Source organism: Ceratotherium simum, chromosome 14, assembly GCF_057802395.1.
Source record: "Ceratotherium simum simum isolate JZ-2026a chromosome 14, ASM5780239v1, whole genome shotgun sequence".
Taxonomy (NCBI): Eukaryota; Metazoa; Chordata; class Mammalia; order Perissodactyla; family Rhinocerotidae; genus Ceratotherium; species Ceratotherium simum.
In genome coordinates this window covers 27,029,134-27,043,170 of record NC_141913.1, presented here as the reverse complement: position 1 = coordinate 27,043,170, position 14,037 = coordinate 27,029,134, and the positions used below count along the sequence as shown (strand labels likewise).

The window sequence follows — 14,037 nt, the reverse complement described above, 5'->3', positions numbered from 1 at the left end:
GGGGAAGAGCCCAGGAGCAGGGGAGGCATGTAAGTATGCAGGGCCCCCAAGGGACTATAGGGAACTCCTGGATTCACTGTCCTCTGGGCTCTCTTCCTACCCTGATATTCCCTGACTCAAGGGACTGCCAAGAGCCCATCAGATTACATCTTTGAGGAACCACATCAATTATTTCTCTATTCAGATGCCTAGAATGGGTGGTCCACGTGTCAACTGATTGGTTATATAGAATCATGATGATGATTAAAATCCTGAATTAATTCCCTAATCAGTACATTTGTCTTCCTATGATAAGTGGTGTTATCTTTTCTATTTTTTATTCTCTTCCAGTTTTACCCACATCACAGAGGTTAAAAATGGAATCAAGCATTTAATGTCATCAGTCTCACACAACACACCAACATAAGTTCCTCCACCAGCCACACATCCTTGATTCTACATGTCCTAGTTCCTTGTTTATTACAGAGCAGATTTTCAGAGAAATGGTAGAGGAGCAGTTTAAGAGTACTTTTTAAGAGAGAGAGTTTTTTTCACAGTGAAACAAAAAAAGGAAAAAGCACAGCCCCCAAACTCAGGGGAGGTTTTATGGTTGATGGCACTTTCAAAATAAGTGACATAAAGAGGCTGATTTCATGAACTTACGTCGGTGATCATCTTCCCTCTGGTCTTATTTCTTTCTCTGTGGTTGGCTCGTTTCTGTTTCTGCTGCAAAACCCTCTCCCTGGTGGTGCGGTACTCCAGTGCAAATTCACTAATGATCCTGCAGAACTTATTTATATTCACTTCCCGAATTGCATAAGGTGGATGACCCATAAAGAGCAAAAAAGAATGGAACCTGCAACGACAAACAATAGTGACAATGACTTCAGTTTTACGGAACAAAAATCGTCTAAAAACTTTCATTAAGAAACCAATCTGCCGAAGACACTGTTCTTCATTCCTGGGGCTTTGAGGCTGAAGTCTTCTCAAGAGAAAATGCAACCAAAAGTCAAGTTCAATTCGCTTTCTCATTGATGGAGGTTATGTATAGATGATAGGAGTTCAGGAGATTAATTACTTTTTTATTTTTGCTTATTTGTGTTTTAATGTTTTCCTAAAATGGATATGTAAAACTTTTATAAGAAAAATGATAAAGTACTATTTTAAGAAACATACTGCAGTTTCTAGATTACATAAAAATTGAATAAGGAATAAAGAAATGTTGCTTAGCAATTCCTTGGGAACCTGCTTTAATGAATATTTGAAATAGACATGAACATGTTATGAATAATACGTTTGTAAAAAGATGCTTATAAAGTTTTCTGTGAGTAAATATTGTGAAATATTTCCTTGCAATATTACATACAATCTTAATTTAATTATGAAACATCAAACAAGCAACACAAAATACATTTATTTTCAGCCATTTAATTTTTAAATTAAAAATTATTGGATTGTATTTACTTAAAATTTTGCAAAAGAAATTAAGTAAGCAAATAAGTACCCAACTTTTAGCTATCAGGAAATGAGAAAGAAGATACTAGGAGACAAAGGGAAATTTTTATGTAGAACAAACAGTATTACAGAAATGATACCACTTTGTAGACAAAAACTTTCGTTTTTTGAACACTCTAATTTGTATAGTTTGAATAAGAGTTTGATTTGTTTTCAAATGAGGGAAACTAGGTTATTCTTTCTGTGAAGAATAATAAAGTAAAGCATACAACGTGTATTTAAAGTAAAGGGGGCTGAAAAAAATGCTGTTTGAAACCAAAAATGCTAGCTAAAACTATAAAACTCTTAGAAGAAAAAGTGTAAATTTTCATGATTTTGGATTAGGCAACGATTTCTTAGATATGATACCAAAAACATAAGCAACAAAAAAAAAAGATAAATTGGACTTCACCTAAATTAAAACCTTTTGTGCTTCAAAGAACACTATCAAGAGTAAAAGGACAACCCACACAATGGGAGAAAATATTTGCAAATCAGATGTCTGATAAGGGATTTGTATCCAGAACATATAAAGAAATCTTACACTTCCACACTAAAAAGACAAATAAAAAATGGACAAAAGATTTGAAAAGACATTTCTCAAAAAAAATATGCAATTAGTCAATAAGCACATGAGAAGATGCTCATCATTATTAGTCATCAGGAGTACGCAAATCAAAACCATAATGAGATACCACTTCGCACTCACTAGGATGGCTATAATCAAAAAGACAGACTAACAAGTGTTGGTGAGGATGTGGAGAAACTGTGACTCTCATACAGTGCTGGTGGGAACATAAAATGGTTCAGCTGCTCTGAAAAAGGTCTGGCACTTCCTAAAAAATTAAACACAGAGTCACTATATGACTTAGCAATTTCGCTCCTGTGCTTATATACCCCAAAGAAATGAAAATATGCGTCCACACAAAACCTACACAAATGTTCATAGCAGCATTATTCATAATAGCCAAAAAGTGGAAACAACCCAAGTGTCTATCAACAGATGAGTAGATAAACAATATGGGGTATGTCCATACAAGGCACCGCATAACCAGCCCCATTACCTCTCTGACCTCATCTCCTATGACCCCAGTCACACTGGACTCCTTGTGATTCCTTAAACAAGCCCACTTTAGGGCCTCAGGCCCCCTGTATGTGTGTAAGGGACCCTAGAGGGACACAGCTGAGCTGAGAGCCCGCAGGGCCTGTGGGGAGGGGAGGAGAGAGGAGAGGAGGCCACTCCGCTGGGGGGATCATAGGCCCTGACAAAGCGTCCAGTACCAACTGTTCCCAATGCCCAGAACATTTTCACTACAGACAGCCACATGGATCACTCTCTCGCATCCCACAGGTCTCTGCCCAAATGTCGCCTCCTCAGAGAAGTCTTGCCTAACGACCCTGTGTAACACAGCACCTTCCTGTCACTCCCTGTTGCATTTATACCCTTAAGTTTTCTTCCTGGCTCTTATTACCACCTGACATTATATTTGGAGATATGACATGATATGATATATTAGGATAGGATAGTATAATATACCACATATTTTGCCACTTATCACTACTCAAGATCTATATGTAAGATGAATCCAGGGGAGAATCAATCAGCCTACAGCTAGGTCTTCTTTTATATATAAGTACAACCCAAGATTCCTTATCCTCCACTTTCTAGAACGTTGTTTTTATCTAGAAGGGATCCAAACTTAACATATAAGTTAAAGATATGATTCAAATATATATTTTGCAAACAAGGGAGTAACAACAAATAAGTAAAATGCAAATCTGAAAAATGATTCAGATGTACATTTGAAAGGAAAAAGATCATGCATGGCATTTCTACAGAAAAACAAAGGGGGTATGAGTTTAAGGGAGTATAACATGTAAGGGACTTGTTAGTTGAGTTTGTAGCTTCCAGAACATGTGACATGAAAGTCTTATGGTTATGGAGGGGGTGGTTCCCCGCATTAGTATCCTGAGGCACAAGCCAAACATCTTTGATCTGTTCCATCATCCACTCTCTTCCTCATGTGTGTCACTGAGGGGGTGTCTGGCCCAGGATGGGGAGGGGGGATATTGAGGCAGCAAGAAGCCAATGTGGGTGTTCACTTCTCTTCTGCCTGTCTCTCTCTCTGGAATGCCAGCTTCTTGCTGAGTTCTCCATGCCTCCTAGGAAGGCCTTCTTCCCCACCTCTCACCTGGTCCCCCTCACTCCAGTGCCTGCCACAGTGTAACTGCAGCCTAATGAATCTAAGGGAATAAGAGAGTGGTTTGCACATCCACAGAGTAGGATTGGGCTGTTAGTGCAGCAGTGCAAAAGGAAAGGTTAATATGCAGATTTGGACATCCAGAACAAGATTTTCTTAGCCAGGCAACAGTTCTGAAAGCCAGATTTTGCCTGAAGAGAACTGTCTAAGTTCTTTTATCTGCTCCTTGACTAAGAGGAGGCCCACTGGAGTAACTAAGGGAGGGCTCATCAGACAGGAAAGAGAGGTGGAAACACCTGCTCCTTTAGCTCTATCACTGAGTGGGGCAAAGAAGGTGGGTGGCCAGATGTGTGTCCTCATCGCCTCTCCCCAAGGAGGCCCTGGAGTGGGGAGAGGTCTGTTGAGAGGCTAAGGGGATGCTGAAGATAAGATGGACTCCTTTCCCACCAGGAGGCCCCTGTGCAGGACAGAGTGGTCCTAGGTCAAAACAGAGCACTTCTGGCAGAGTACAAAGGGCAACCCAATGGGTGAGGAAGCGAGAGGGCCTGGCCGGACTCACCGGCTCCCATGGGATCCTGGGTGGCGTACAGGGGATTCTGAGGAATGTGGAGGGTGCTGAGCTGAGAGCTGCAGGGTCTGGATAGGCGGGTGGAGAAGAGGGGCAGACCTGATGACTTGTCCCTTCAGCTGCCATTCACAGCAGGAGGTACCAGCAGAGGCCGGGCAGAACCAATCTTGGCCTGTCCATGTGAGAGGCTAGTGAGGTTCCAGATGGCACCACCCCTCTGAGAACCTGTTCTCCTTTCCCATCACTAAGGTACAGAAATCACTGTTCTTTCCCAAAGCCAACTTCGAGAGGACTAGCAGGAAGACCAAATATTTAGGAGACTAACTGTTGAGTTGTCTACATTTTTGGCTGGGTGAGCAGACTGTAACCCAGCCAGACAGTGGGTCATTAAGGAGGTAGAGTGAATGGTGAAATAAAGAAAAGTTATTTTCTCTGCACATCTGAGTGTCACGAGAATAAATCTGCAGGCTTGCTACCTGTAGAGGTTTGCATTAATCCCCAGGAGATAGGTGCCTTTACACTCTGAAAGTCTCAGAGCAGCGTCTGTGTAACAACCACTTCTTTAAAAAAGTACCCTGTTAAATGAATTCCTAATTACATAGATAAAAATATAACTCTTGTACTCACATGTGAGGAAAAAAGATGAAGGTCTAGCTACTTGCAACTTTCTGATCTGAAGTCTTATATTTAGGCTGAAGGGCATGCCCAAGATGACTCCACCTGTTAGCCAATGTATGACCCGAGGTTCTACTTCTTCCTGGGTCTCAGTTTCCCAATGTATAAAGGGAATATGTTGGATCACAGGAGCCATAGGCTATGCTCCTGGGAATGCTGGTGGTGGGAGAAGGAAAGAAGCACAGCCACTGGGGGTCTGAGTTCCCCCATCTCCATTTCAACAAGATATTCTCACTTTAATCAGCTCTCCATATGGGGCTCCTGCTAACGCCTCCATTTGAACCCAGGGTTCTGTGGTTGAGGTGCTTTGGCTTGGCCACCACCTGGACCCCCCCTTTAGCCATGGCCCTTTCACAATCCACCAAACTACAGTGAGCTCCTGGCTCATGCTGGTCATGCTGGTTCAACAGGATGGCCAACAGTGAGTATACAGGGATCCAGGTCACACAAGAGCAACCATCTTCCAGTGACCAGCTTACCAGGGAGAATAGGACAATCAGAGCAAACATATGCAATATATATATATATACACACACACACACATATATATACACACATACATACATATATATACACACATACATACAGGCATTATTGCTTAAGGAATAGATGTATCACCATAACGAGCTTTATCTGTCCGAAATAAAATGGTTAATATGACCAGGCATAATAGCTTTACAAGGCTTTCATAAAATTGCTCCAGTTTCATAACATTCCAAATGGAAACTATTTGTTTATTTGAGTAGTTTTAAGTTGGAAATTGTTTGTATCATACAAAGCATGGAGGCCAAAGCAGCTCAAATTCCCTGTCTCCCCTTATTAACCATGTTAAAAGCACAGTGTGCTTTGATTTCAGTAAGAAATTTGACAAAATCTATGATAAGATCCTCCTACTCAGAGGGCAGCTGTGAGGTCCAGAAGGAGTACAGTGAGGGGGATTTACAGTTGACAACTAAATTCCAAAAGTACTGAGTAATGTATTTGTCAACCTGGAGGGAAGATTCTGTTCCTTATTCCTGTCCTAACATTTAAAGACTACCCCTCACCCCAAACAGTCTGGATCAAGACCCAGGAGGTATGATTACCAAAGCAGCAAATGACACAAGCTGGAAGAGGGCTCACATGCGCAAAAGGGAATTAGATGTTTAAAAGTTCTGAATGGGTTCAAGGAAGGAAACAAGGAAAGAAGGTGAAAGGAGGGAAGGAAGAGAGAAGAAAATAATAAAAAAATATGAAATGTACGGGGATAAATGAAAATACCACACATTTGTCTAAAAAAATAATGAAGTGCTCGAGCACAGGGCTGGAAGTGTGTCTGAGAAGCAGATCTCTGAGAAAGGCCTGCAGTTTAGGCGGCCCCAGGGAAAGGCTACCTTAACAGAACCATAGTGAGGCCTGTTTCAGAAGGTCTGTCATCAGAGCACCAGCTCCAGGTAGACCACAGCCTGTAAGTCTGCAGACCTGCACCTTAGCTCACCAGGATGTAAGGCCCAGGACAGAGCCCTCAGACTCTGGAGGCCAGGGTGAGGGACCTACAACCATGTTCTGTGATGAAACAAAGGAGAAGAAAGTGCTAGTGCATGGTAGGAAATGCCCTGGACCAGGAAGTTGGAAGACTCAGGTTCTAGTCCTGATGCTGCCACCACTTACAGGTGAGACAGCCTGGGACAGTCATGGAGCCATCCTTGATCCCAGCCTACCTCCTTGGAGGCAAGCAAGGCATGACACATCAATGCTGTGTCTCCTAGGGTCCTCTTGGATCCTGTGACTGAGGAAGGCTTGTCCAGAGATGGCACCCATGGTGGGCCCAGGCCTCATCCAAGAAGGATGCAGCACAGGGCAGCCACTGGAGAATCAAAGAGTGGAAGATCTTGGAGGGCATCCTGTGAATCATATAAAGAAGGAACTTTTCTAGCAAGTCGAGCTGCCTTGAAAGGACATACATTCTCTGCAGGCAGAACTGTTTAAGCAGATGCAGAGACGTAAGGGTCAACTTGCCAGAGATCTTACAGATGCAATTCCTGATCAGTTAGGATTTTTGGATGACGTTATCTCCGAGATTCCTTCCAACTTGAAGCCTCAATGGCATTATATTATTGCTATGTGTGTGCATGTGTAAGAAAAATTAAATATCTACGAAACCAACGTGCATCAAAGGTGCACTTGCTTTGTACCAAGAATTTATAGTATAATTTTTGTAAACTTAACCTTCAGTTTGCAGAATATTTTCAACGTGCCATTTTACTAGTGTTTCCATAAGTTCATCGATCCACTTACCTGTTAATTATTCTTCTATGGACAATCTTTAAAATTATAATTCGCTCTGCACAGTCTTTTAGGAACTCTGACATTCGTTGTTTTAAAACTGGTTTCATTTCATGTTTTGCAATTGCCTTGAGGTGATCCCATGAAGCTTTGCATCTTCTCTCCATCTGACATAAATTATCCTGAAGTTGATCAAAGTCAACCTGAAAATGAGAGAGAGAACATTGCAAGCACACTGAAACAACCGGACACCAACCTGAACCAGGAAATCGAACTGCCTCCGGGAAGAAACAACATCAAAACCAAATTTACATCTTGAAATACAGACATATTTATGGTCTAAAAATTATCCACATATGGATCGTCATTATCTTGACATCAAATTACTTAATGATAAAACTGTTCTTCAAATGAACCCAATGCAAGTGTCACCTCTTTTTTTTTGCCGTATTTGGAAGAAAATCTTAGGAAAGTCTTTGGGAACAGTAAATTAAAACATGATATCAAGGAACCCTAGTACAAGACGAACTGAGCAGATGTCTCATAAAATTTTTCAGAGCACTCTTGTTTTTCAGAGATGATATTTCACTTAAGGTTAGAGGAAGCACCATGGTCATACAGGGATGGCTCTGATATGCGGGGGCCAGCTAAGGGGCAGCCAGCTCCTCTTCACAATGATCTCTTTTACATTGTGTGACAAATTATTTTACTTATCTATCCATTCATTCATTCAACCAATACTCACGGAGAACCTGGTGTATGCCAGTCCCCACTCCAGGCACTAGGAACACGAAGACAAATGCTGAAAGAGACCAAGTTGCTGTTCTCAAGAAGGCTCATTGAATAGACAGGTGAACACCAAGCACTGAGGATGTATAGAACCCAGCAGGCCTGTGTGTGTGTGTGTCTGTATGTGTGGGCATGTAGTCTTGCCAGCAGATGCAAGCCACGTGTACAAAGAACAGACCTGACAGAGCACTTGCTGTGCTCTTCAGGTAAGTGGGAACAGTTTGGATTGACCAAAGTGGCCTGTGATGAGGCTTTATTAAGTAATGGTATTATAGAATTTCTAACCTAAAAATTATATGAATCAGAGAGTTAGTTATGAAAAAATACACTTTAGGGCATTTAAGGGAGGGAGATGCGGGATAGGGGAAAGAAATTGAGAAGGCTAGGAAGGAGGAAGAAATAGATAAATAGGTGAACTGAAGGGAGGGGACTGAGAGGTAGACGCAGAGTGAGAGATGGTGAGAAAAGGCAAGAACCAGGCAAACAAAGGTCAGAAGGAGAAAGAGAAGATGCGTAGAGGTGAGCCACCATTGCTTAGACGCCAATGACTGTGGTCACAAGAGCAGGGTCTGGATGTGAGTGCCCAAGGAGACTTGCTGGAGTGACTCCAGTTCTCCAGCCCGACTCTCAGAAAGACAATGGATGAGATCAAGTCAACGAAGGTCGATTCTGTGAGAGGATCTGTCACCAGACAGGATAAAGATGTGCTGAGCATAGGGGATGCCTGGGGGGGCCAGGCAAGACATTGCATGTCCTGGATTTCTTGGGTGCTAACAAGCCAAAAAAAGAAGGCAAGTTTAGGCAGAGCCCTGGGATTCAGGTAAGCAGGGGGTTTGTGGGACTTGGAGAAAAATGATTTGCCTGAAACCAAAGTAATTCTGGGTCCAGATGAGAAAAAGCTTCACTTTCCTATGACACAGTAGAGCTGAGAAAAAACCTGGCATTCAGCTGAGAGGACAAGAAATGCAGATTTAGAAAAGAAGGACTGAAGAGTTCAAAGAATAAGTCTAGAAAAGGATCCAGATGACCTAGGATCGACGAGTGATGTCTAGGAGGTTGTAAGCCAGTTGTAACGAGTCTAACCATAACTCTCTGGAGCCGTCCTCATTTGCACCTGGCAGCTCCCTGGATCCACAATAAAATAACTTCAGCTCAGACATGTACCAAGTAGCTCTGTACACAGTCTAACCAGGTGAAGCTTGCCCAGCACTGCAGTGGGCACAGGGCGGGCAGGCAGACACGATGGGAGAGATGGTTTTTCAGGGAAGAGAGTCCACTGTGAGCCCTTAAGCTGGTGGCAGAAGAAAATAACTGCACTGTCAGTAGAAATCAGGTGGGGAGCCTGACCAGGGTTGAGCTTAAAGTAGTGTCTCTTGAAGAGGGCTGGAAGGCTGCCTCAGCTAGCTGGCTGCCCACCTGGGCTGACGCAGATGGCACACATGATCCGAGTCTTCACAATTACTTCACAACCTCAGATTCTGTTACTAGCTCTGCTTCATAGGGGAGAAGCAGATGCATAGGGAGGTTAAGCAACTTGTGAGAGGCCACACAGCTGGTAAGTGGTGGAACTGGGGCTGGAACCCAAATCTCTCTGGCTCCAGAGTCTACGTTCTCCTCCATCATTCCTTAAGATGGTTGCCCCTAACAAATTCCATCCCAGGGAAGCTGGCCTGGCCTTCTATTGTGAGAAGGAAGTCCTTGCCAGAAGGTCCTCCCCTGAGGACTGCTCCACATGGGCCACTTTCCGTGAAGATGCATGAGCTGTGCTCTGAAGCAGAGTCAAGTCTTATTAAGTCAGTCTGGGATGCTGTGGGACAACTCAAGGACACAGTTGTCCTGTAGATGCCAGAGCAACCTGCCCCGTAGGGATTGCAATGGTGAGACCCGAGGTGTGACACACCAGGGGATGGAATGAATGTACCTGAAGCTGGGGTTTCCTGAAGCTTATATTGTACCTGTCTACACAGAAGGGCCCCTCAATGCCCCAAAAGGCTTTGGGAGTAAAGGCTGAGAAGTGGTGGTAGATGCGCTCTTGACCTCCTGGTGCAAGTCACCGGGACTGGGTCAGTAGTCATCTTTAGCAACTGTCAAAGTTCATGGGTAGAAGCTATCTGCAGTTTTGGTTTGTGTAGCCAATCTTCAGGCAAGGATAAGTTATTTAGTTATTAGTTAACTGATATCTAAACATCCTTTGGGAAAGGCCTGATACTGAGGGGGCCCGAGGCAGTCATTGGGCCAGCCTGGTGTCAAGACTCCTAGGCCAGGACTACTTTTGTTACAAGCAGGCTCCACCAGGGGGAAGGCCCTGGGAGTGAACAAAGAACCATGTGTAAAAAGGGAACTGATTTGTTCTGGGCAGTTCTGGAAACAGGACCAACATGAATCTAGATAGCCAGGTAGACTTGGACTCAAATAGAGTTATTCCTAACAAATTGCCTTCTGAGAAGGTACTCATGGGGAGTATCAGAGCAGCGATTGGAGGCCCCCCTGTTGGGACACTCAGAGAGGGTTTCTGCCTTGTTAGGATAGTGAAGTAACATTTGTAAAGACTTCAGAACAGTGCCTGGCACAGAGTAAACATGGCAAGGGCGCCTATGAAATAGAGGAGTCTGTGTTCTAAGAAGCCCTCTGTCAGCTCTTGGAGCTGGGGGATTGCTGGCCATGCCTCTTGCTGCTTCAAGGCCAAGTCCACTGTGGGGCTGGCTCAGGGCCCCCTTGCACGGCGTACCTGGCAGCTGCCAGCCTGTGGCTCCCGAGGCAGGTGAAAGAAGGTCCCAGCCCCCAGGTTCCCACTAGCCCGTTCTGTGGGGGAAAGCAGAGAGAGGGAGAGCTCCTTGAAGGAGACCTTAGCGTATCCCCTCTCCCCTCCTTCCCCACTCTGCCCACCACTCTCCCTCCTTTTCTCATACCAGATTCCAATGTGTCCCAGAGCTAACGGTCATTCTGCTTTCAGCTCCTCAGCCCAGGTTGTGTTTCCAGGAGTTTCCTCCACGCTAGCCCGGCTACTGAGCCCCATTCTGTTCCTCACCATGAGTTTCCTGTTGCTCCCAAGACCCTCACATCTCCCAGTTTTGCTGTGTTTGGGATTCCTCGGGGGTTGTGCAGCCTCCGTGATGCGCCTGCAGTGGGGGCAGCTGGGTGTCCAGATATTACAACTGTCTCTTTTCTAATAAACCGTCAGTTCATGAAGGTTTTAACTCTGTACTAAATTTAAGAGCTTTCAGCTAAGGGGCAAATGCTATATACTATTTACAGCCCTATAAAACAGTTCCCTCTGTGTAAGATCATAGGGACGGACAATCTGTGGGAAGCAGGGGGCCAGGCGTGCCCTCTGTTTCCTGACTCCACAACTCACTGCAAGATCCTATGGAAGTCTTAGGAGGAGCCAAATGGCATCTTTTTGACATGTTTACCCACCTAAAACAAGCTGGGGAGTTTTAATGTTCTGGAGAATCCAGCCTGGTGAGTGACACTGCTCAACAGTGGAGGCAGGGTTAGGACTGGGATGGCAGGCTTGCCTCATACCTCAGTAGGAAAGAATCTGACAGAGAACCAGAGATGGGAACACGATCTTAAAAGTCCATTAGAAATGGCATGATGCGAGTCATATTCACAAACTCTAGAGTAGTGGATGCAAGCAGCAGTTGGGCATCTTAATAGAGTCTGTGCTCCTCAGAGATGACTGACAAAGAGCCAACATCTGAGGGAAAGTCACGGCCTACTCCTCGGTGTCCACAGACATACCTTGGCTGACCTGGTGACAGCCCCAATCTCCGAGTACAGATCAGAGCTCTCTGGGAAGTTTTCCACCACCATGGTGCATACATGGTGGAGAAGCGACTGCTTGTGCACGGTGTCTTTGACTTCTGGAACCTTCTCGAGGTAGCTTAACTCAAACGCTTTGGCCTGTTTGGTGAACATTAAACAAAAGACAGGAAGAACAAGTTTTACACAGGTTCTTAGAAAGGCACAAATGGTTAGAATCCATGCCCTGGAGTATCCCAATATTTAGTTCCTCTATGACTGAAGTGTCTCAGGCCACACGCTCCATCATCCTTAGCTAATCACACGTGGACCAGCCACAGTGAGAACGAAATGAGCCTCCAGCCCTTTCCCACCTTGGCCATCAGCCACGGCTGTCCCCCCACGGCTCTACTCCTAAATCAGGATGCTGTGGGGCTGGGTCTCTGCCATCTGGGAAACTACAACTTCTTTCTCCCTTTGCCCTGTTGCTTTTCTAATTCCTGGCCAAAGATAGGGCAATTTTTTTAAAAGTTTGCTTATAATGTGTTTAAGTACAAAATATTTAAGCAATAAGCTCAGAAATAAAACAAAAAACAGCGTAGAAGAAAATATATCCAATGTCAATTTTGAGAGTAGCCAAGATTTGTAAGGAATAGTGTGCTTATTTTTCTAAGTTTTCTTATTTATAGCAAGATACAGGTTCCAATAAACTGGCCCTGATAATTTAAGGACAAAATTCCTTCTAGATTTTTCAGCAAGAAAATACAAAAGTTGTTTGTTCAATTGTGTTTTAGAGGACCAGAGGTACAACCTCCACCAGCAAATGAAGGACAAGAATTTGGTGACAAAGGAGGTAGGAGGATAAAGGATGTGAAAGACTTACATTAGTTCCATTTAGAAAGTTCCCAATGGCTAAGAGAGTAGACAGGATAAAGCCCAAGGTTTTATTGTTCTCCAATTGGTCTATTCCTTCCTTCAGGTCCAAAAGTGGTTCTGCCACTTCCTTTCAATTAAAAAAAATTGGGATAAGATCATAAAGAATGTGCATTTTGCCTTTACTGTGTTCTTTTTAATTTTTGTACAAGGTAACAGCAAGTGGAATTCTCCCAGTATAAGGCAATCTCATGTGATGGGCACATACCCCTACGTATGGAAAAGTGCCGAAAGGTGACACAGAGAAAGTCTAGCCTCCAGAGTCTCCCCAGTGGAGACCAAATGGAGTACCTGAGACTAACAGGAGCTCGTGCTGGGGTTACAAATGCTCTATCTCCCTGTTTCTGCCCATTTCCCAAGCTCAAGCAGGACACTTAGGCCATACCCACTTCTCATTCTCTCTTCTGACCATGGTTGTCTTCTAGGATGTTCTAGAAACATCCTTCCCATGTTTCTTCAGCATCTGGACCATAGTCTTCCTCTTTGCCTTTCTCCTCCCAGGCAAATGACACTGGAAATTGTGGCCTCACTGTCCCTGGACCACCCAGGTCTCCTAACCTCCTTCTGGGCACTCTGTGGCTAGCCACCTCTTAGCCTGGTTACTTTCTAGAAGGTCACCATCCTCATTACTCCCGCTGCCTTCATAACTCCCATTCTCTCAGACTTCTAGCCTGCCCTGTAGCCTCATGGTCTCAGTCTCCCCTTCTTTCTCTACTGTCATTCTGTGACTCCTTACTCCAATGTCCTTACTGAGTTTCTCCCCTAGCCTACAGCCCAAAGCCAGAAGGTTCAGCTTCATTCTCTCCAGCCTGACTTCTGTCATGCTGGCCCTATCAATCCCCAACCAAGGCTGACCCAAGTATCTGTTTTCTCCATGACATTACCTCACTTTGCTAGAGAAAGTCACCTAAATATGCTGACTGGTTTTGAGACCAAGAGCGATGCCAAGTCACTTGAGCAGTCCTAGGCTTCTTCATCCCTGCCTGATTCCCGAATGAATTCAAATACAGCAGTTTCCTTTGTATTCTGGGAAGCCCCTAAACCCTCTGCCACCCATCTGGCCCTCAGTAAGGATCAGGATAATTCCTTTGCAGAAAGAGGAAGACCACACTGCCTCTCTACCTGTGCTTTGAGTCTGTCTCCTCTGGGCACTTCCTCTCAGTTAAGCTCACCTCCAGCTCACCTTCCATCTCTCCCTTTTCCTCTCCATCAATTCCTTCTGCTCAGCCTGCGAAAATACTCACATTGCCCCAGTCCAGAGATGATGCCTGCTCCTGCTGCTTTCTACTCAAGATGAGTCTCCCCAGGCCTTCACTGTCAGTCCCTTTCCTTCTATTCTCCTCTCAACCTCTTGCAATCTGTTTCATCTTCAACTTTCTCTGAGATATA

General features: G+C 44.3%; 1 protein-coding gene across 4 annotated transcripts in view; it reads right to left on the bottom strand.

Moving 5' to 3' along the window:
- FHOD3 (formin homology 2 domain containing 3) overlaps positions 1-14,037 on the bottom strand; it is a 466,256-nt gene that overhangs the window by 24,918 nt on the left and 427,301 nt on the right. For 3 of the 4 annotated variants that reach the window (XM_014781352.2, XM_087439152.1, XM_087439153.1), the window contains 4 exons: positions 12,599-12,718; positions 11,716-11,877; positions 7,195-7,385; positions 643-835 (listed from right to left, as the gene is read on the bottom strand). In XM_014781352.2, the coding sequence (XP_014636838.1) occupies positions 643-835; positions 7,195-7,385; positions 11,716-11,877; positions 12,599-12,718 (666 nt within the window). The remainder of the gene's footprint in view (positions 1-642; positions 836-7,194; positions 7,386-11,715; positions 11,878-12,598; positions 12,719-14,037) is intronic. The other variant, XM_087439151.1, reaches the window with a different exon arrangement.